The following is a 21,077-nucleotide window of genomic DNA, read 5'->3' on the forward strand; positions in this document are numbered from 1 at the left end:
CCTCTTTCTCCAAACTATATTATACTTATTTTGTAAATAAAGTTTAACGGCAGCCAGGTATTGCAGTGGATAGAGCAGTAGCCCTGGAGTCAGGAGGACCTGAGTTCAAATGTGACACTTAACACTTCCCAGCTGTGTGACCCTGGGCAAGTCACTTAACTCAAATTGCCCAAAAAAAAAAAAAAAAAAAAAAAAAAAAAAAAAAAGGAAAACAAGTAAATATTTTTATACATAAATACATTTTAAATAATAACGTATTGTCTCTCCCTCTTATAATAGAAGATTCCTGAAGGGCATGAACAATTACATTTTTTGTCACTATATTCCCACTTCCTAGCATAATGCCTGTTACATGGGATTTACATGGGATCCAATGAATGTGAATGATTGATTGATTGATCTAGTCTCACAACCTCATTTTAAAGATGAGGAGATTGGTACCCAAAAAAGGAGAAAGGATTTCTTAGGTAACACAGATAATACATGGCAAAGCCAGGACAAAATTCTGAGATCTTTTTCTTTTTCCATTGAACCCTTGGAACTCAAGGCAAATTCATAACCAAATAAAAATGCACAAATAATCACAACATCCCCTTTATCTCCATGTCCTTTATATTGTTTAATGTGTCTTCACAAATGAGATTTATTACCTCATTTGATCCTTATTACAAAGGACTTTTTAGTCCTAGTTTATAGATGAGAAAACTAAGATCCAGAGACAGTCAGTGATTTGTCTGTTTGCCAGACTGACAAATCCAGTGCTCTCAATGCTGAGAGGAATTGTAAATTCCAAATTGAAAAATCAATTGTAAAAACCATCAAGTACATTTTACAGAGGAAGAAACTGAGGCTCAGAGAGAGGAAGTGGCTTGTTCATAACCCCGTAAATATTAATTGGCAAAGTCAGTGCAAAAATCTGGGCTTCACCTCTTGGCTCACTGCTTTTCCCACTCTCCCTTAGCCTCACACTTGGCGGTCCCTCGGTAGGTGGCTGATAGATGTGTCCTGATAGATCTTTCATGCTGTTCTAACAGTACAGATGGCACAGCCGTAGAACAGGTGACATTGAGCATTTTCTGTTAAACCATGCTTGACACGGGCTGAAAACAAGACTGCCACTTAGAATGGCATCCATGCTCCTACGTGAGCCCAGGCAATGGGATTATTAGATTCCTTCAGAGAGCCCTCAGTGAGCCAGTGTTTTCAGGAGCTGCTTTGGGTCCCTTAAGCATCTACCCTGTGAGGGGGCACATGTGAGATGAGAAAACCCAAGTCTTCTCGGGTCTTGTGTCCTCTGTCACCCACTAAGAAAATCACCTTGGGCAAATAATTCCCTGTCTCAGTTTGAAAGTGTTGTGTTAAATGAATATTAAAGGTCTTCCCAACTCTGAAATGCTTTGAGTATCAGCTTCTGCCTCCACAAAATAATGAAAATATGGCATCGTTTACTTCACAGGGGTTTGTTTTTGAAGATGAAATAAGCACGTATTTGAAAGCCTTTTGAAAGTTGTAAAGCATTCTATAAAGTATAAGATCTTATTTTTAAAATAATAATAATATGCTACCTTTGAAAATTAAACAGAGACAATGGTCTGAGCACAGTCAATTCATTAGTTAGGCTAGCAGTAATCAATAAATTGGATGTTTGGCCTCTCAATAACCAAAGGCCCAGAATTAGGGCTTAGTAATTTTTTCGTAGTTTTGGGAAATACAAGAGAACAAAAGAACAGAGCTGGGTAGCTGAGTAAGACAGTGTGATTGATTACAGGGTAGACAGCACCATGGGGGTTGGAATAACATGATTGATTAGAAATTGGGAATGAGGGGATAATAACAAACGCCTTCTTACCTTCTGTGGCTAAGAAATAGTCATTGTTTGAACCCACCTACAATATTAGAAATAGTGGGTTATGCTCCTTTGGTGATTAAATCAGACCCCCTTGAAGGATGGCTTCATGGTATAAAAATACTAGATCAGATTCCCTGGTGTGTCTACCTGCTTCCTTCAAAGGTAATAACATTCCTTGATATAAGAATAGAAAAGTGATTAACAGGAAAACTGATTTTACAAATAGCTGAATTTCTGAACTATGTTTAGAGACAAAGAATCATGACTTAAGCAGTTCTATGACAAAAACAATTAACTGTAAATAGGATCAACTAAAAAAGTACAACCAATCTGATTATTTCAAATAATAGTAACATGTATATAGTGCTTTTAAGATTTGCAAAATAGTTTGCTTGCACTATTTCATTTGCTCTTCACAACAATTCTGTAAGGTAGGTGATAGCATTATCCCCGTTTTACAGATGAGAAAAATAAGGCTTGCCCAGGATCAGACAGCTGGAAAGTATCCTTGCCTCAGACAAGGATTGGATTTTTATCTTTTGTGTCTAAGTCCCATGCTCTATTCTCTGCATCATCTAAGTCTCCTCTTTAAATCTAATACACATTTTGAAATGTTGAAGTTACCTCTAGCATAAAGGCAAAGGGCAGCATGACAGAGTGGCAAGTCAAGAAGTCCTGGGTTCAAATCCCCCTCTCTATAATTACTATAGGTCCCAGAATAAGTCTATCTGTCTTGGTTTTCTTATTTGTAAAAAATGAAGATTTTGGATTTCGTGGCTTCTAAGGAAAATCCCTTCTAACACCAAATCCATAGATTTGGATCCCAAAAGGATTTGCTAGTGGTATGAAGTATTTATTTTTAAATAAGCATAACATGCAACTGCTATGACCTTCCCACCTTGTTTTTCTTCTAATTTTATCTCCTTGCTCATTCTCCAACCAAGTCTTACCCAGAGCAGTTCAGTCTATTTGATATCACAATGCCCTCCCTCCTTCCTGGTTTGCCTTGCCCTGTTACCCAACCACCCGAATTCACCCAAATGAACTAGAGGTAATGAAAGGTAGAGAAGGCATTCCAGATTAGTTCTCAGATATCTGCATCAGAAAATAGCACAGAGGGGCTAACCAATGGGCAGGAAATCTTTTGGAGTTTTATCTAGGTTATGACTTAGGAGTGTGTTGCAATGAAGAACAACATAGAACAGTATGATTGGGACTCAGGGTCCCAGCTCACCATGTTCTACTCTCTGGGCTTCCATTCCTTTTCTATAAAATGGAGGGGCTGACTAGATGACCTCTAAGGAATCTTCAAGCTTTAAATCTACACCGATGTCACAAGTTTACCCACCTCCTCAATCCGATGCAAGTTGTAGTTATGTCCTCCCAAGGATCCATCCTGGAATCTACCCAATGGATGGAACCCTTCCTTCTTGCCTTCCTGTTTTGTGGATATCAGTGCAGACAATTCAGGCTCTATGGGATTCCTCACTCTTGCTCCTTGAACAGTCCTTTCCAATCATTTATTTCTTTAATGCCATCCTTTAGATCACTTCTTGCTTATGGGTGGCCAATAGAAATATGCTGCAACTCACATGTGGTACCCCTATGCTTCCCTATTATACATTGCCCTTCAGGTCACCAACAATTTGATTCTTAAGAGATTGCATTTTATCTCAGCATTTATCACTATCTGGTATCATCAGAAAAGAGGAGTTTTGTGTTAGGAAGTTGTTTGGAATTAATAAAAGCACTATGTCATTTCTCAAAGAAATTCAGCTTGCCTTTTCCTCCTATTCAATTTTGGGCCCAATTCATTATCCCTCTTCATCCGTCCCAGCTATAAGTACTGGTGTTCTAACTAAACAGCCTGACCATCCAGCTGCATGTCATAGTCTGAACAATAGACATCTTTTCATCCTTTTGATTTTTTGTGTGTAGGATGATTTCCATTGAGTTGTGGATCAGAGGTACTTATAGTATAGGGGATGGAGAATTCACTTCAGAGTCAGCAAGTCCTGAGTTCAGTTATGTCTGAAACATAAATGTGTGATCCTGGTCAAATCGTTTAACCTCTCAGTGCTTCCTCTCCCCACAACTCTCTAAGACTCTTAAGTTGCAGAGCAAGTACTGATCAGCCTTAGAAGAAGATATTCTTGACTTAATGTTCCCTAATATGTTAAAAGCATAGGTCCAGAAGGAGGCAGAAAAATTTAAACAAAAGTTTTATAAAAATGAGTGTTGAAAACTATCTTTACATGTATTTGGAAAAATAAAATACTATTTAAAAAAAAAAGCAGAGGCCCAGTCAAAGACAACTCAAAAAATTATGGATCTCTATTGTTCTGGGGATTGATGCAAATCAGCAAAACATCATCCACAAATTGAAGCTTAAATAATATAATCTAAAAATCTTAAAAAACCAATATAGTGGCTACCTTTTTCTAAACCAATCAATAAATATTCTTTAAGCAGCTACTGTATGCCAGACACCACACTTTAGGGTACTTTTTAAGTGCATCTTTTTGTAATTTTTTAAATGTATATTCAAACCTGCTGTAGAAAATTCAGTTTTTTAAATGGCACATTTTACCATTACTTCTAGAATTGATCTGTGTATCCCTCCCACCAATGGTTAAAATACTCTTCATATTTAATTGCCAGTATTTAGTGAGACAAAAGCAATCCATTTCCTAGTGGTTAACCCTCTGATGATGGACTTCTGGAATTTTCCTAGATAAGTCCTCAGATAACGAAGTAAGAAAATGATGAACAAAAAAATTACAAAAGTCTTAAAATCTGAGCCTTGAAGCCATTGTTACATTTTCAGTATGAGTATTTATACCTTGGAAGTCAACAAAATCAATATATCAGTACTTGATTTATTGTCTTGTTGATTGTCTAAACTTAATAAAGTAATGGAGAAAATGTTAATAATTCAGATTAAACCTAAAAATATGACATGAGTATACTTTTTTTTTTAAGAAACCCAGTTGCTGAACATTTACTAGCACACCCCTGCCTAGAGATCATTTTATCTGACTGATGATTCAGACAAGGCACAATGCCCATTTCAGATGTTGGTTACAACTCAGTTTTATTCTTATTTTTTCATTTCTTCATTCTTTATTTGTATTCAAAAATGTGACCACGTGTTCTTTTGTTGGGGTCTTTACAAAATAAAATCATTCATTAATGCCAAATTGGGAGAGTCAATGAGATTTACCTGGAATAGAATCTTCAGAGTCCTCAAAGAGAGAAGAAGATAATGTTTGACATGTACAATTTATACTGCTGTAAAGGAAAACAATCAATTGTTTTTCCCTCGGTTGGGGACAAAGCATTGAAATGTCACTAACACAGACAAATAAAAATGTCAACACGCTGAGGTCTTCTGGATAAGTTACCCTTTCCTAACATGAATCTAATAGAGTCAAAGATTTATCTGTCTGAGTTTCTAGCTTAATATCACCTTTTCCCTTTATGGATGCTACAAGTTTTAACTCTGTAAGCCGTTAGAACAATGGGACTGTAGAAGGCCCGGGACAATTACAGTAGGGTGGCCAACTTTGATGGCAAATTTTCTCTTTTGGGGTTTTTGGGAGTACAGATCTGTGATTTTTAAAATCAATATAGGGAAGTCCAGGAGAGGAAATTCTCCCCAAAAAGATTACCAGTTTAAAGTTTTAGAAAATAATCTGGGGGCATCCAGAGATAAGGTGACTTGCTTTCTGTCACACAGCCAACATATATCAGAAGCAGCACTTAAATCTTCCGGGTTCCCAGGCCGGCTTTTGGTCCACTGTGCCACAATGTCCAAAATATTCCTTCAAAATATGACAAGGAAAGCTATAGTGAAGATGGGAAAAAAAGGAGAAAAACAAAAAGAATGCAAGAAGACACGTTTCTTAGTCACTTGCCCTTTTTCTTCTGAAAACCAGACTTTAAAAAAATAAAATCAAGCAATCAGATGTTTTAATAACATTTAACACATACACACACACACACACACACACACACACACACACAACTTCCCAAATAGTGATTGTTCGGGATATAAAGAATATTGATTAATGGGTTGGTGTTTAATAGACTAAGGTCCCTAGTAGAATTCCCAAAGGATCTATTCTTGACCTTAAGCTATTCAACACTATTATCAATGATTGGGATGAAAATGTATATAGCCTGTTTACCAAATTTGCAGATTTAAATAAAACTGGGAGGAGTAATTAACACTTTGGTAGACAGAATAAAATCTAAAAAGATCCCAATCTTCTAGATCAAGGGAAAATTTAATAAAGATAAGTATAAATCCCTACCCTTAGAATAAAAACAAACCAAAAAAATCTAACTTATTTTTTTCAGAGACCCTGAATTTATCAGAAGAAGAATTATAAAGATTCTTAGGAAACTGTGGAATGAACTAAATTGTGTGAGGTTGTTACCAGACAAGTGAAGAAAAGTCATTTACTGTTATCTACTGTTGAGAATTAGAGGTGATTCAGGGTGTGACTTTGATCATAGCCAAAGATTTATAGTTACGTATGTCTATGCTTTATTATTGTTGTCATTTGATATTCATACACATTCAGGGATTTTAATATATAATTATAAATAAAAGTACTTCAAGACACTTTGACCTTTCACTTCTAGATTAGGTAATGGGATTTTAATGGATATAAAGAAGGATTGATTTGGAAACTGTTATTAAAGAAACTAGGCAGCAACTGTTTTAAAACAGAAATTTATCCACAGGGGCCAAAAAACCCTGAGCACTGATTTTGGCTCTTTTATTTTCCTAAGGACACGTCCACATTACAGACTTCAACATTGCTGCCATGCTGACGAAGGAAATGAAAATCACCACAGTTGCTGGCACCAAACCTTATATGGGTAGGATTTCTTTGATTATTTCTATATATAGTTCTTTGGTTTATTAAAATACTTTCTAGTATTATTAAAATACCTTCTAATGCTGACCAGCTGTAGAATATGAATCCTTTTACAAGGTAATCTGTGAACGTTGTTACCTTCTCTTATATATGTATATATATGTATAATATTTTATATGTATGTATATAGTTAGCTATTTCCCAATTACAAGTTAAAAATTTTTCAACTTTGATTTTTAAAAATTCTGAGTTCCAAATTGTCCTTCCTTCCTGCCCCTCCTTTACCCTTTGAAAAAGCAAGCAATATATCAATTATACAGGAGAAATCATGAAAAAAATTTCAATATTAGTCATATTGCAAAGGAAAACACAAAGAAAGAAGTCAGAAATACAAAGAATCTTGTTGTTTGTGGTTTTAAAATACATCTGCATCCAGAGTTTGTCAATTCTCTTTCTGTAGATGAGTAGCATGGGCCCTTTGGAATGTCTTGGGTCATTGTCTTGAGCAGAGTGGAAAAATTTCCCCCCTCTATTTCCTATTTTCTTTCCAATTTGGGCTGCATTAGTTTTGTTTGTGCAAAATTAATTTCATATGATCATAACCATCCATTTTACTTCCATTTTGCTAGATCCTCTCTATCTCATGTTTGGTCATAAACTCTTTTCTAATCTATAAAATTGAGAGGTAAAATTTTCCATGTTCCCCTAATTTACTTAAGCTATCACCCTTTAGACTATCAAACTGTACATACCCTTTTATCTACCAGTGCTTCTACTGGGCTTGTATCCTAAAGAGATCATAAAGTAGAGAAAGGGACCCACATGTGCAAAAGTGTTTGTAGCAGCCCTCTTTGTAGTGGCAAGAAACTGGAAACTGAATGGATGCCCATCAATTGGAGAATGGCTGAATAAGTTATGGCATATGAATGGTATGGAATATTATTGTTCTGTAAGAAACAAGCAGCAGGATGATTTTAGAGAGGCCTGGAGAGAGTTATATGATACTAAGTGAAATGAGTACAACTGGGAGGTCATTGTACATGGCAACAGCACAGTTATGCAATGATCAATTCTGATGGACGTGGCTCTCATTAACAATGAGATGATTCAGGGCAGTTCCAATGATCTTGTGATGAAGAGAGCCATCTATACCCAGAGAGAGGACTATGGGAACTGAGTGTGGATCACAACATAATATTTTCAATCTTTTTGTTGTTGTTTGCTGGCATTTTGTTTTTTTATCTCATTTTTTTCCTTTTTATTCTGATTTTTTCTTGTGCAGCATATTTGTGGAAACATGTATAGAAGAATTGCGCATGTTTAATATATATTAGGGGAGGATTGGAGGAAAGGGAGGGAAAAATTAGAACACAAGGTTTTGTAAGGATGAATGATAAAAATTATCCTTGTATATATTTTGAATATAAAAAGCTTTAATTTAAAAAAAAGTTATCACCCTTTATATCTAATCTATTTATCCATTTTGACTTTTTCTTGGTATATGATATGAGATGCTGGTATATCCCTACTTTCTGCCAAACTGTTTTTAGTTTTCCCAGCAATTTTTGTCAAATGTGAGTTATTACCCCCAAAGCCTGGATCTCTGGTTTTATTAAACACTAGATTACTATGCTCATTTATCATAGTGTATTGTGTACCTCATTTGTTCTAGTTACCCACTGTTCTTTTGCTTAGTCAGTATTAGATTGTTTTCATAATAACTGCTTTGGAGTATAGTTTGAAATAAGGTACTTCCAGACCATCTTCTTTCACATGTTGTTACCTACTTAAAGTGCAAGGCAACAGCTCTATAACAGGCATACTGTCAATAATAAATATTTTTTAAGGATTTTTTTGTATACCCAAGCTGTGCCAAAAATTAAACACACAAAGACAAACATTAAATAGAGCATCTGTTCAAGGAGTTTGTATTCCATTGGAAGAAACCATATTTTAGTATTAGTATTTAGATTCAAAGTGATTTGTGGCAAGAAAATAGATGAATCAGGACAAGTTTCTTATAGAAGGTGATGCTTGAACTGACTTTTGAAGGACCTTAGAGATTCCAAGAGGTGGAATAAAGGAGGGAATGCACTGTAAATAAAGGAACAAAAATGGGAGATGGAGTCATGGGTGTGGGGAATAGTAGGAAATCCATTTTGCTTGGCTTACAGAGTATGGGAAGCTTCTAATATACAAGGCTGGAAAGATAGTGAGATTAGCACCAGATTGTAAAAGGCTTTAAATGCCAGACAGCCAACTTCATCCTTTAAAAAACTTTCTCCCCCCTCCCTTCCCTTCTAAAAATAGTCACAATATTATTTCTTAGATTACTGTTTTATAGTCAACAGGAAAACTTCTTTAAACATTCTTGATTTTATGCCATATAATAAAAACAATGCAGCCTTGGAGTCAGAAAAGACTGGAAATGAATACTCTCTCTCTAGAACTACTGGCTTCTCCTGGTGCACTGGGAATGCTTACTAGTGTTTCTCAGGATTCTTCCGATGATCTCCGTAAATCAAAATGACAACCTATTGAATCAGGACTTAGACGCCAATTAGGTGTCTACCACCCAACTTTTAGAAAGCTGAACAAACAGTTTAACCTCTCTGAGACTTGTTTCCCCATCCATAAATGGAGATAACAATATTTCTAGTAGCTAATTCACCCCATTTTGGGGAGAAGTAAATAAGATAGCATAAGAAAAACTTTTTTAAACCTGAAAGTGCTATATAAATATTGGCTATTATAATTATGATTCTTGTCACTTTAAAAAATTAGCTAAAAATCCTGAGGCTAATAAATAGAAAAGACTAGGGGAAAACAAACACTAATCTGGGTTCAAATGAGCTAATGTCTATACAGCATACTTTATAAATGACAAAGTTTGCATAAATGCCAGTCATCCTTATGATGATGATTATTTTTAATTATCTTGGCAAGTCCATCAAGTCAGATATTTGTGATGCAGAAAGTCTGGGCAGTCATTGAGGAGGAGAATAAGTCGCTGGGACCTATGGGCTAGCAGGGCCAGTGGTACAAGCTGAGTGGGGATTGGGGCCGACTTCCCTGATGAAATGGCCCGGCCTACAGGCAGTCCCTGAGTCCTGACTCAGTAGTTGTTATTTTGCTTTATGGAGATTATTGAAACTTTCCAGCGGACCCTCCCCATGCACCAGGAGCATCCAAGGAGCCACTTGTGCCTTATAATGAAGTCAGTCCCCAGCTCATGCAAATCATGAGTATCGCTGCTGGCACCAGCAGGGGATGATTTGCATGCACGCTGCCGCTTCCCCCAAGGACTGTCACCTCTGTTCCACAGCTTCATCATTCCCTTTTTTCCTCTGAGAATTTAGTTGTCAGTCACACAAGCAGTCATTAGGCTTTGGCTGAGAAACTCATAGCAGCCAACTTCAGGGAAGATTATTTGTTCAGTTGAATGTCAGGTTACTTAAATGACAGCAGGACCTGAGCCTGTCTAACCCTGGAGCACCAGCAGTCAACAGGGTACTGGGTGGTGACATTAGTCGAAGGCAAGGGATTAATTTGGGGGTATGTCTGGTGAGAATGAATTTTTTTTTAACTTGGACTGGAATTCTATTAGCATAAGGCACTCATAGTGAGGAAACTTTCTGTTCTTTCAAAATAGCGATTATTCCACAATTCTAGGCTTAGAGATTAAGTGATTTGTCTAAGGTCACACAACTAATATTTTTCAAAGGCAGGACCTGAATCCAGGACTTGCTGATTCCAAGATCAGCTTTCTATATCCACCATAACTTGATGCCTCTGTTAATGATGATGAAGAAGCAGCAAACTACCATTGTCATCATCAATACTTAAACATAATGTGGACTCATAAAAACTTAAGAACCATATTGAAACTCCAAGTTTCATGAAGTGAAAAGTTCTCAAAATACAGATACTTAGTAGAATAAATTAAAGTTATGTGGAAACAGAATTAGGTACAGATCACCCTGATGGCCTTTCTGCCATGGGAAACATGCTAAAGATGCTTTCTATGAGATTGCAGTGGATGAGTTTATATCCTAGTACTTTTCTTTAACTACAGAAAGAAATTATAGGGGCCGCTAGGAGGATGGAGCACCAGCCCTGATCAGGAGGACCCGAGTTCAAATCTGCCCTCAGACACTTAACACTTCCTAGCTGTGTGACCCTGGGCAAGTCACTTAGCTCCAATTGCCTCAGGTGAAAAAACACATAAGAAAAATAAATTATTTTTATTCACTTGTGTAATATTCTACAGAATGTTAAATATGCAAAAGAATAATAACAGAATTTTCACCTATCCAAGGACCTCTTCTATGTGAACTCTATAGAAAAGAGAATTTAAAATGAGATAACAACAGAAGTTCACATTTGTATAAGCACTTTAAGGTTTGCACAGATTTTCCTAGGACTTAAATGAGATCCTCACAACAACCCTACAAGATACATGCTACTATTGTTCTTAGTTTTATAAACGAGGAAACTGAGGTGGAGTGAGGACAAGTGGCTTTCCCGGGGTCCCAAAGCAAATATGTATTTGAGATAGAATTCTTTGAGTCTTTCTGACTCAAATACCAGTATTTTATCTGCTACATCGGGTTATAAGGAACTAAGATGATTAACAGGAATGATTGTAGGCAATTTAAACAATTTTCTCATGATTATAATATTTACATAGAAGTGGCTTAATAAAATCAGAATAAGAAGTGGAAGGGACTTCAGTGGCCAACTATCTCTTTCCTTCAATATTCCCCTTTTACAAATGAGGAAACTGAGCCCCAGAGAAGATGGGCAAAGAGGCAAAGAGCCTTTGCCAAGATCACATAGGCAGTACGTAAAGGAAAGTGACCTATATGTACAAAAAATATTCATAGCAACTCTTTTCTGAGGAACTCTCTTCCAAAAAAATTGGAAATTCAGGAGATGTCCATTAACTGGGAAATGGCTCAAATAACTGTGGTGTGTGTTTATATGGAATATCATTGCTCTTTGTGAAATGGTGAGTAGGATACTCTCAGTGAAAAAATACCTGGAAAGTCCTCCATGAACTCAAGCAAAGTGAAATGTATTTTATACAAAATAATAGCAATGTTCTGGGATGACCAGCTATGAATGACTTTGCTATTCTCAGTAGTACAATAATCCATTATTATTCTGAAGGACTTATGAAAAATCCTGTCTATACTCAGAGAAGGAACTGATTGTCTTTTTAGACACAACCTAGAGATTGAACCATTCTCTCTTTTTCTAGCTCTTTTTTTTAAACTTAATTTTTCACAACTTGACTTTTATGGAAATGTTTTGCATAATTTCATGAGTGGTTTTGTAATTGAGGGTGGGGATAAGGGAAACAACTTAAAACTCAAAAAGTTTTAAAACAATGTAAAAGAATTATTTTTTATTTTGAATGTAACTAAGGAAAAATATTAAATAGATAAATAAAATAAAACTTTAAAAAAAAAACACACAGGCAGCACATAAGTGGCAAAGCTAGGATTTGAACCCATGGCTTCTAACTCAAGTTTATTGTATTTTATTATACTATTTATTCAGCATCACCTCTTAATGACAATCTGCATGTTTGTAGGGGAACCATCAGCCAAGCTGAGCTTTTAAAGTTCAATACCAACTTGTTCTCCTGGTGATAAAATTTTTCCTTCACAAAAACTCTTAAAGACTCTTTCTTTGCTAAAGAGTCTTTTCACAGCCTATAGCTGGACTGTGATCTGAATGGGGGATAAAACAGACTGATACTCAGCCAATAAAATAAAGGCCTCCTCCTCTGCTAAGTGGGTTATTTTCACCAGAAACAGTCTTGGGCAGAGAAGTCCTTACTCTTGGACATGTCTCTTATGGCCTTATTTCTCATATTCCAATGTCAAGAGCTTTGTTCTCCTTCTGACTGTCATTTTACATTTGTTAGGCTACTCAAAACCCAGGCTTGGAACCTCCCCAGCATCCATACTGCAGTTTTATTGGAGGATCTCTAAACAATTCGCTTCAATAACAAATGCTTAACAAGTGGAAAAATAATGCAGAGATAAACAATATGCCCCTAAAACCTGTGGGTAGACAGCTAGGTACAAAAGAGCTCTGAGCCTGCAGTCAGAAAGACCTGAGTTCAAATGTGATTTCAGACACCTGATAGCTGTGTAACCCCCAGGAAAAATCTATTTTCCTCAGTTTTCTTGTTTGTAAAATAAAATAGAAAAGAAAATGGCAAACCACTCCAGTGTCTTTGCCAAGAAAACTCCAATAAGGTCACAAAGAATAAGACACAAATGAACAACAAAATCCCCGTGCACAAGGAGCTGGGGAGTGGAAGGGAATAGAGCCCTACCTGGGTGAGGAACAAAGAGAAGCAGACTACAAAGCCAGGAATAAGATTTTAGTGACAATTGAAGAAGCTTGCTTTCCTAGTGATAGTTCATTTATTCCCTTTAGTATTTCATTCACTTCTTTATTTAGCTATGTGGGGGGGGATGAAAAAGGAGAGGGAGAAGGAAAAGGAGGGAGGGAGGGAAGGAGAGGAGGAGGGAGAGGGAGAATGAGAAAAGAAGGAAGAAGAAAGAGAAAGGCAATGGGAAGGGAAGGGGAGGAAGAGGGAGAGACAGAGAGAGACACAAAGAAAAAACAGACATAGAGAGAAAGAAAGAGCTAACAAAATAGTCCCAATCCCCAGAGCAACTAGAAAGAAAATTTTACAAGAGAAAAATGAATCTCATTTTATGGAACTTCAGAAACTACTGAATTACAGTTTCCAAATACTAGGTGATGAAATAAATCCTTTTATTGTCACAGTTGAAATAAATGAGAGCATGTAATTTAGCCCATTTCTGTCCTAGATTCTAGTACTCAAATAATAAAAAGAGGAATAAAAAGATCTGGTAAGCCCAGTTGCCCATGTTTGCAACATTTCAAATCGTTGTTTTCAGGAGTGACATATGTCTCTACGGTTTTCATCATTCTAAGGTCTGGATCTGGTTTCCATGGTGAGAAGGTTGAAAAGAAACCATCTCCCCCCTCCCTTTTCTTGTGGCTTAGTTTAAATGCATCATCTGTCTACCTTGCTTTTGCAACAACAAAAAAATTGGTGTTTCTCATATTTTTTTCTACAGGAGTGAAGCTGGAAAAGAAAACTTACATAATACCTCAATGAAAACAATCCTAGTGCCACACCCATATTTCTTGAATGAGAATCCATTCTTTCTTGTTTTTGCCTGAGTTACTTGGGCCAATGTGATAGAGCAGAGAAGAGCTGCTCCCTAAATTAGGAAAATTAGGATTCAAGTCCCTCTTATAACACTGTAGCTTGTGAAAGTGGGCAAATTACCCAACCTCTCACTGCCTGAGACTAATAAAGAACAAGGCTGATCTGCATTGTTATGGGAAATTTACCTCCTCTTAGAACCCTCATCAATGAAATCACCTTCAAGGAAGAAAAAAGGTTAGGTAGGTCTAGCTATCAGATACTTTTCTTTCTGGAGACATTGGCCCTATTTTTCCCTTCTTATGTAGGTGACTCCTGCTTTTGAGATTAGGTCAGAAATTTTTAAAATCTTGGTTTTGGTGACAGGTATTGTAGGTTTTTGCTTTGCATTTTTACTTTTGCAATTCAGAAAAGAAAAGTTTAGATAAGTCCATCAAACAGACATTCTGTGGTGGACTCCAGGACTTTTTATCATGACAGTACTAACAGTTGTTTATAAACTGTCCAGAACATTATCTCCAAAACTACTTGTAATATGAGAGTTATAAAAGTAACTATATTGCAGAGTTGTTGAGAAATCAAATGAAATAGTGAACCTAAACAAAGTGCTTTGTCAATTTTAGAAAATAAAAATTTCTCTAGAAAACAAAATAAGTCTTAACAAACTCAGCTACAAGTGCTAAATGAGGCTCATGTATAAATATCAGTCACCTATAGTGAATATCGTTTATTGGATTAGCAATAATGTTTTACGGACAACTTTTAGCGAAAGTTATTTTCTCTATTATAAATGCCCAAATTAACTCTAAAGAACATGTAAAGAATGGTGCTGTCTATCTAAAGAACTAATAAATAGAGGTATAGAATAGGTAGAGAATAATTTTACACATATACTTATATATAGCTATATAGAGAGTTGTATAGTTGTATCTATCTGGGAAGGGGAAGATAAAAGGGGGCAGAAATGCACAAAAAGGAGGGGGAAAGAAATTTACATGACAAATTTCTTGTGTATTTGAAAGGAATATAAAATGGTGCATAGGAGATTAGTAGTTTTATGTACCGTTGTCTTGTTTTAAATTGAACTATGTTGTGGGAAATTCTTGTTTTATTCCAAAAAATTAAAAAATAATTAGTCACCTAGCGTTCCTTACAGTGATTACATGATCAAAAAGCCCCAGAAGGCTCAGTTTGTCTAGCACAGAAGTCCCCTGATGCTTTTGCAAGGTGTCATGGGTTCAATGGATTTATTCATTGATGAGGAACCTGGGCGTAATCATTAGTCCCATTTTTTTTATCTTCCAGCCCCTGAAATGTTCACCTCAAGAAGACAAACAGGATACTCCTTTGCTGTTGACTGGTGGTCCCTGGGAGTGACTGCTTATGAGCTGCTGAGAGGCCGGGTATAGTAAAATTTTATTCCAGTTTGTTTCACACCACACTGTAATAATAATAATAATAATAATAATAATAATAATAATAATAATAATAATAATAATAATAATAATCTTTTCTCATCTTAAATCACATCTTAGACCACCATATTTATGCTATTAGATAGATCAGAATCCAGTGAATTATTTAAAAAAGCAGAAATGGCAATAAGGTAAAATGGCTAGAAAGCAGTTTAGTGAAAAAAAAAAAAAAAAAGATCTAGGGATTTTAGTGGACAGTGTTTTACAAGGAAAGGGTGCACCAACCTATAATAACTCAGTATATCTCCAAGCTCTGCCTCCTCCACTTCCCACTTTTGAATTGACAGCAAAATATCCATGCTGCAGCCCAACGAAGAGCCGGTAAGAATCTATGTGATTTTCATGCAGATTAATTCCCCATCACTCAGCATGGGGCTCAGAATGTTGGTTAACATTAAATTAAGCACCAGAAATTGAAGGAGTAATTTGAATAATAGAAATCTCCCAAGTGATGACTGCAGTACTATTCATTAAGTAACTCATGTAAATATATTTGTATATTTGAAGAAAGTCATTTTGCAATCACAACATGACACACTAGTTGAGAAACTACCCACTTCCAGCAGGTGTGAATTATTAATGCAACACCATTCATGCCCTGTCATGTTGAATTCCTTGCTGGCACTCCATTCTGAAGTTCTGGGTTCAGGGGCAAAATAGAGTTGTCTTCCTGAAAACAAACAAAAAAAATTGCACTAATGGAAAGAGTCTTTTCTTGGAGACAAATGAAGGTTTCTATTGATTTTTCTAGCGATAATTCATTTCATTCAGAGGCATACTTGCAAACGTTTTCTAACACTCTTCTTGATGAACATTGATAAAAGGGGATGTGGAGGAGAGAAAAGCTAGGGGAGTACCAGAAAGAAAGAAAGCAGGCAGGTGAATGAGAGCACCTCTGGTATTATCCCCTCAGGGTTGGAATACATCCACTAAAAAATAATGATCAAAAGTCCTTGGTGTAATTTTGGGCATCTCATGTTGAGAATTCTGTAGTATCTTAGTAGGAAGAAAGGAGATTGGAAGGAGAAGAGAAGAGGAAGGTCAGGAGAATGAAATTCTGGACAGGAAATAGCAGAACTGAAGAACAGGATTAGACCCCTGGATACCCACACAGTAGACATAAAAGAATTCAGATTTGGTCCAAAGGACAGACGGTAGAATGGAAAGGCTCTTTTCACAAGAAGGGCCCTTGTAAATATTTTGTGGGAGTTTATTTCTCTGATCCACATGTGCTACCATGGTATTCAGGCCCTATACATTAGCTCCTATTCTAGCTGAGCTCCTATTTATCAAAGCTCTTTCTAAAATGATCTCCCTATAAGTGAATGCATTTCTCCAGATGTTTTCTTACCAGGGCAGAGAACAGCAGGCCTATCATCTCCATGGTCCTGGTAATTATATCTTTCTTAACGGAGACTATGATTTTATTCACTGTTTTGATTACCTTATTATGCTATTGACTCATATTGAGACTTCAGTCACGGCTGACTGTGACTTCATGTGGGGGTTTTATGGTGAAGATACTGGAGTAGTTTGCCATCCCCAAATCATCTTACAAATAAGGAAAATGACTTGCCCAGGGTCACATAGGTAGTAAATGTCTAAGACCACATTTGATTGCAGCTTTCCTGACTGCAGGCCCAGCTCTCCATCCCAACCTACTCATCCAATTGAGCCTACTGTCCACTAAAATCCCTAAAATCCACTAAAAGATCTTTTTTTTTTCTCACTAAACTGCTTTCTAGCCATTTTACCTTGTTGCCATTTCTGCTTTTTTAAATAATTCACTGGATTCTGATCCATCTAATAGCATAAATATGGTGGCACTACTGTGATCTAGGATGAGAAAAGATTATTATTAAAACACTGGAAAGTGTTTCATTTCCCATGGATTTATTATCTATCTATTTATTATAGCTTCATCGATGACAGCTCTTCACCTGATTTCATTTGGTTGGATCTCATGCCAAACTTTTTGCAGACATATTTTCCTATTGCTTCTTTAATTCTTTGCCCAGAAGTACTGCTTATAACTTTCTATTGACCTCCTCTGTAATGTTTTGACTATGAATTTAAATTATAATTCATTTTATACTTCTTTGCTACTAAGTCTCCTCAACAAGGAATTATCATATTTAGTGGACAAAGTGGTTTCCAGGGATTTTTTTAACCTTATTATGCTTATTATTTCAATTGGTTCAATTTTAATTCCAGCACAGCCACTTACCATCTATTTAATATTAGGCAAATTATTTAATTTCTCTGGGCCTTAGTTTCTTCATTTGCAAAATTAAGGGGCTGCACCAGATGGCCTCAATGGCCCCTTCTAGTTCTAAATCAATGACCTTAAGAATTGGCAACAATGGAGTACATGTCTTTGCTTTTAATCATTTGTTATTTTCAGAGTTCGTAGCTTATTTAAATAGGTCAACAGGGATTGTTGTAAGTGCCTTTTTTCCCTTTTTTTGTTATTTGTATTCATTTTGACCTTTGCTCTAACTTCTTTAGTAGGACATCAATTAGAGTACCAAGACTTATAATATTTATAAAGCCTAAAACCCATTTGATACTCTCTATATACTCTGTATAAAATCTTGTGCCCTTGAGGGCAAGGAATATTTTTTGTCTTTTTTTTAAATCTCCACCATTTAGCACAGTATCTCATACATGATAAGCACTCAATAAATTCTTGTTGACTTTTCCTGATTGTCACACTAAGTATCTGGCCCTAGACTTCCCTTTGCAGGGTGATACTGTGGAGTCTTAGGAGGAAGTGACCATGGTCACAATGGGCATTTGAGCATTGCTTATTATTGGACTTGGAACACTATGCTGGTGAAAATAAAATCTGAATCACTTTAGTAAATAGGGAAAAAAAGGAGAGAGTGTATCTTAGCCTGTCTAATTAAAGGAAAGTGATAAGAATTTAAAAGGTTCGTCTCATATTCTAAACTCCTCTCTGGGAGTGTAACAGTTTTTTGGTACTTGCTCCCATACTTTGGATTTTTCGTCCTCTCTGCCTTAACTTCAATAGAATGAGATCTTTCAGGAAGCTATTCTGTATGGTAGCACAGAACTGGAAGTGAAGATTCTGCAGATAAATTGATAACAATATCATGACATTTCCTTACCAGAAGGAGATTATCTCAGTGGCCAAATCCATGACCTAAGGCTATCAGCTCTTCAACATTTACAAGTAGAGTTGTACTCTCTGAGGCATCATTCAATAATTACTTGTTTAGCTTATATGAACTCAATAAATAATTATTTATTAGGTTTCTATCATCTGACCTACATTAAACATCACACACTCAAAAAACATTAATGCAAGCTATAAAACAGTTAAAAACATGTTTGCATTGGCTTACTGGAGTCCCATGCAATAAAACAAAAAATAAATCTAATAATTACTTAAAAACAACTTTGAACACATTTTACAAAATGATTACTTTTTAAATTCAAGGTTCCCAAATATATCTTTAAACGTTGTTACAAGATGTGCTCAGTTCAAATATTTGCTAAGTGGTTTTTCATATTAATAGAAAAGAGAAAAGGTAGAGATAATGCAGTATAGATAATCCCAAATTACATATATTTAGCATTAATTTCATTTGGATAGCCATAGCACTAAACCCTTCTCTGTGTCACCTCATTATGAGGAATTCTGACTTAGCAAGGCCTTGAGAAAAGGCTACTCTAAGACATCAGGGGTTTCTAATCTAGAGTTTTAAAAGTTTTTTTTAAAAATTTTATTTTAAAAATACATGCAAAGATGATTTTCAACATTCACCCTTGCAAAACCTTATGTTTTAAAAAATATTTTGATAAATATGTTTCAATATAATTGATATCCTTTGTAATTCTACGTATTCTATTTTATGTCTTTTAAATATAATTCTGAGAAGACATCCATAGGTTTCATCATACTTCCAAGGAGGGGTCTATCTCAGAAAAAATATTAAGAATCCTTTCTCTAGGTTACTTAGAGTAATTAAAAATAACTATGATTAAGCTTGAAATTCTAATGGGAAAAAATTACTTTTGCCATCAAAATCAATAGAATAAGAAGAGAAACGAATTATATTACCAGGCTTCTTTCGATAAATGTAGAAGACAATGGAGATGTGATAGTTGCTTTCAAATAGCTCAAGGACTATTGTCTGGAAGAATACGCACATTTTCTCAGCTTCTGTTACAAGGAGGAAAACTTCAATTCCAACTTAAGAAAGAATTATAATGAGAACTGTCTGAAAATAGAACAATATGTTCTGTAAAAGTAGTGAGTTCTCAGGGCAAATGTCCACCTGTAAGGATGCTTTGGAAGGCATGATGAAGGGGATGAAGAAGGGGGTTGGATTTGTTGACCTTTAAACTCTCTTCTAAATCTAGGCTCTTGCAGTTCTATAAAATACAGATTAAGTTGTAAATGGTATTTTGAATAGTATGTGCAGACAAGAAAGAACAGAGTATCAACCATTTATGAACAATTATCAACACTGCCAAATCTCACAGAGAGGGTGTTAAATAATCATTTCAACATTTACAAGTTATTATTTAGAAAGAAACAAGTTTTAAAGAGAAAATGAACTTGAAAATGTTCCCTAGAATCTTGAGCTCAATCATAACTGTTGACAAATGTGCCCCTTAGTCTATTCTAACTTCTCTAGACTCAGTGTTCCAACCATCAATTTGTCATAAATTAACTTATTTCAAACCATATTTCTGTTCCATTTTGTGCTCTTCAATTTTTCTTTGTTTATGAACTCTACATAAGACACTAGCCAATTAAATGGTTTTCAGTTTAATACCTAAAAACTGTTACTGCTTGATATTTGAAGCTATGGGAGGGGAGAGTAGCCAACAGGAGTAAATGGGCAGCAATGCCAAAGAGGAGGACTTCATAAGACCACTGGATGTGTCAATTAGGTCAGTATTAGTCATCTTAAAGAGATTACTTTCAGGAGAGGGCTGAGGAGGAAGATCAATTGCAATCAATTGAAAAGAAAGTAAAGAGTGAAGAGATGATGGATCTGACTAAAATCTACTTTCATTTTTTTAAATTTTAAGAGCATTATTTTTCACCTCTTTAATTTCTAAATATGTCTTTTCTTCCTTCTTTCTTCAAAAGAGTCATCTCTTAGAACAAAGAAAACAAAATAAAGAGGGGAAAAAACAGTTCCATAAAACTGACTGCACAGGAACCAAGACTAATAATAGAGACATTTTCCTCACCCATAATGGCATATCTCTGTAATATCAGTCAGTAAACATCTATTAAAAGCCTACCGTTTGCCACACACTGTGCTAAATGCAGAGAATACAAAGAAAAGTAAAAAAAAATACTTTCTGATCCCATGGTACTCACAGTCTAATGTGATATGCCTAACTTTCCTCCACTCCCTCCATCATTGATCAATCATTGATTTATCAAACTTGACAGTTTGTTAGGTGTGAGGTAAAACAGCATTACTTTATTTTGCATTTTTCTCATTATTAATAATCTCTTTTATGTGGCTCTTGGTCATTTGAATTTTTCTCCTGAAACTTTTTTTTCAATCTTTTGACTATTTATTCATGAAACTGGAGACTGGCTCTTCATCTTGGCCCATTGGAAATGGGAAGGCATGAGATGATATGGAATG

General features: G+C 35.7%; 1 protein-coding gene across 1 annotated transcript in view; it reads left to right on the forward strand.

Annotated features, from left to right (window-relative positions):
• STK32A (serine/threonine kinase 32A) overlaps positions 1-21,077 on the forward strand; it is a 138,593-nt gene that overhangs the window by 92,210 nt on the left and 25,306 nt on the right. The window contains exons 7-8 of the mRNA XM_074291746.1: positions 6,650-6,739; positions 15,266-15,363. Coding sequence (XP_074147847.1) covers positions 6,650-6,739; positions 15,266-15,363 — 188 coding nt within the window. The remainder of the gene's footprint in view (positions 1-6,649; positions 6,740-15,265; positions 15,364-21,077) is intronic.

Source organism: Sminthopsis crassicaudata, chromosome 2 (genome assembly GCF_048593235.1).
Source record: "Sminthopsis crassicaudata isolate SCR6 chromosome 2, ASM4859323v1, whole genome shotgun sequence".
NCBI classification, from domain to species: Eukaryota; Metazoa; Chordata; class Mammalia; order Dasyuromorphia; family Dasyuridae; genus Sminthopsis; species Sminthopsis crassicaudata.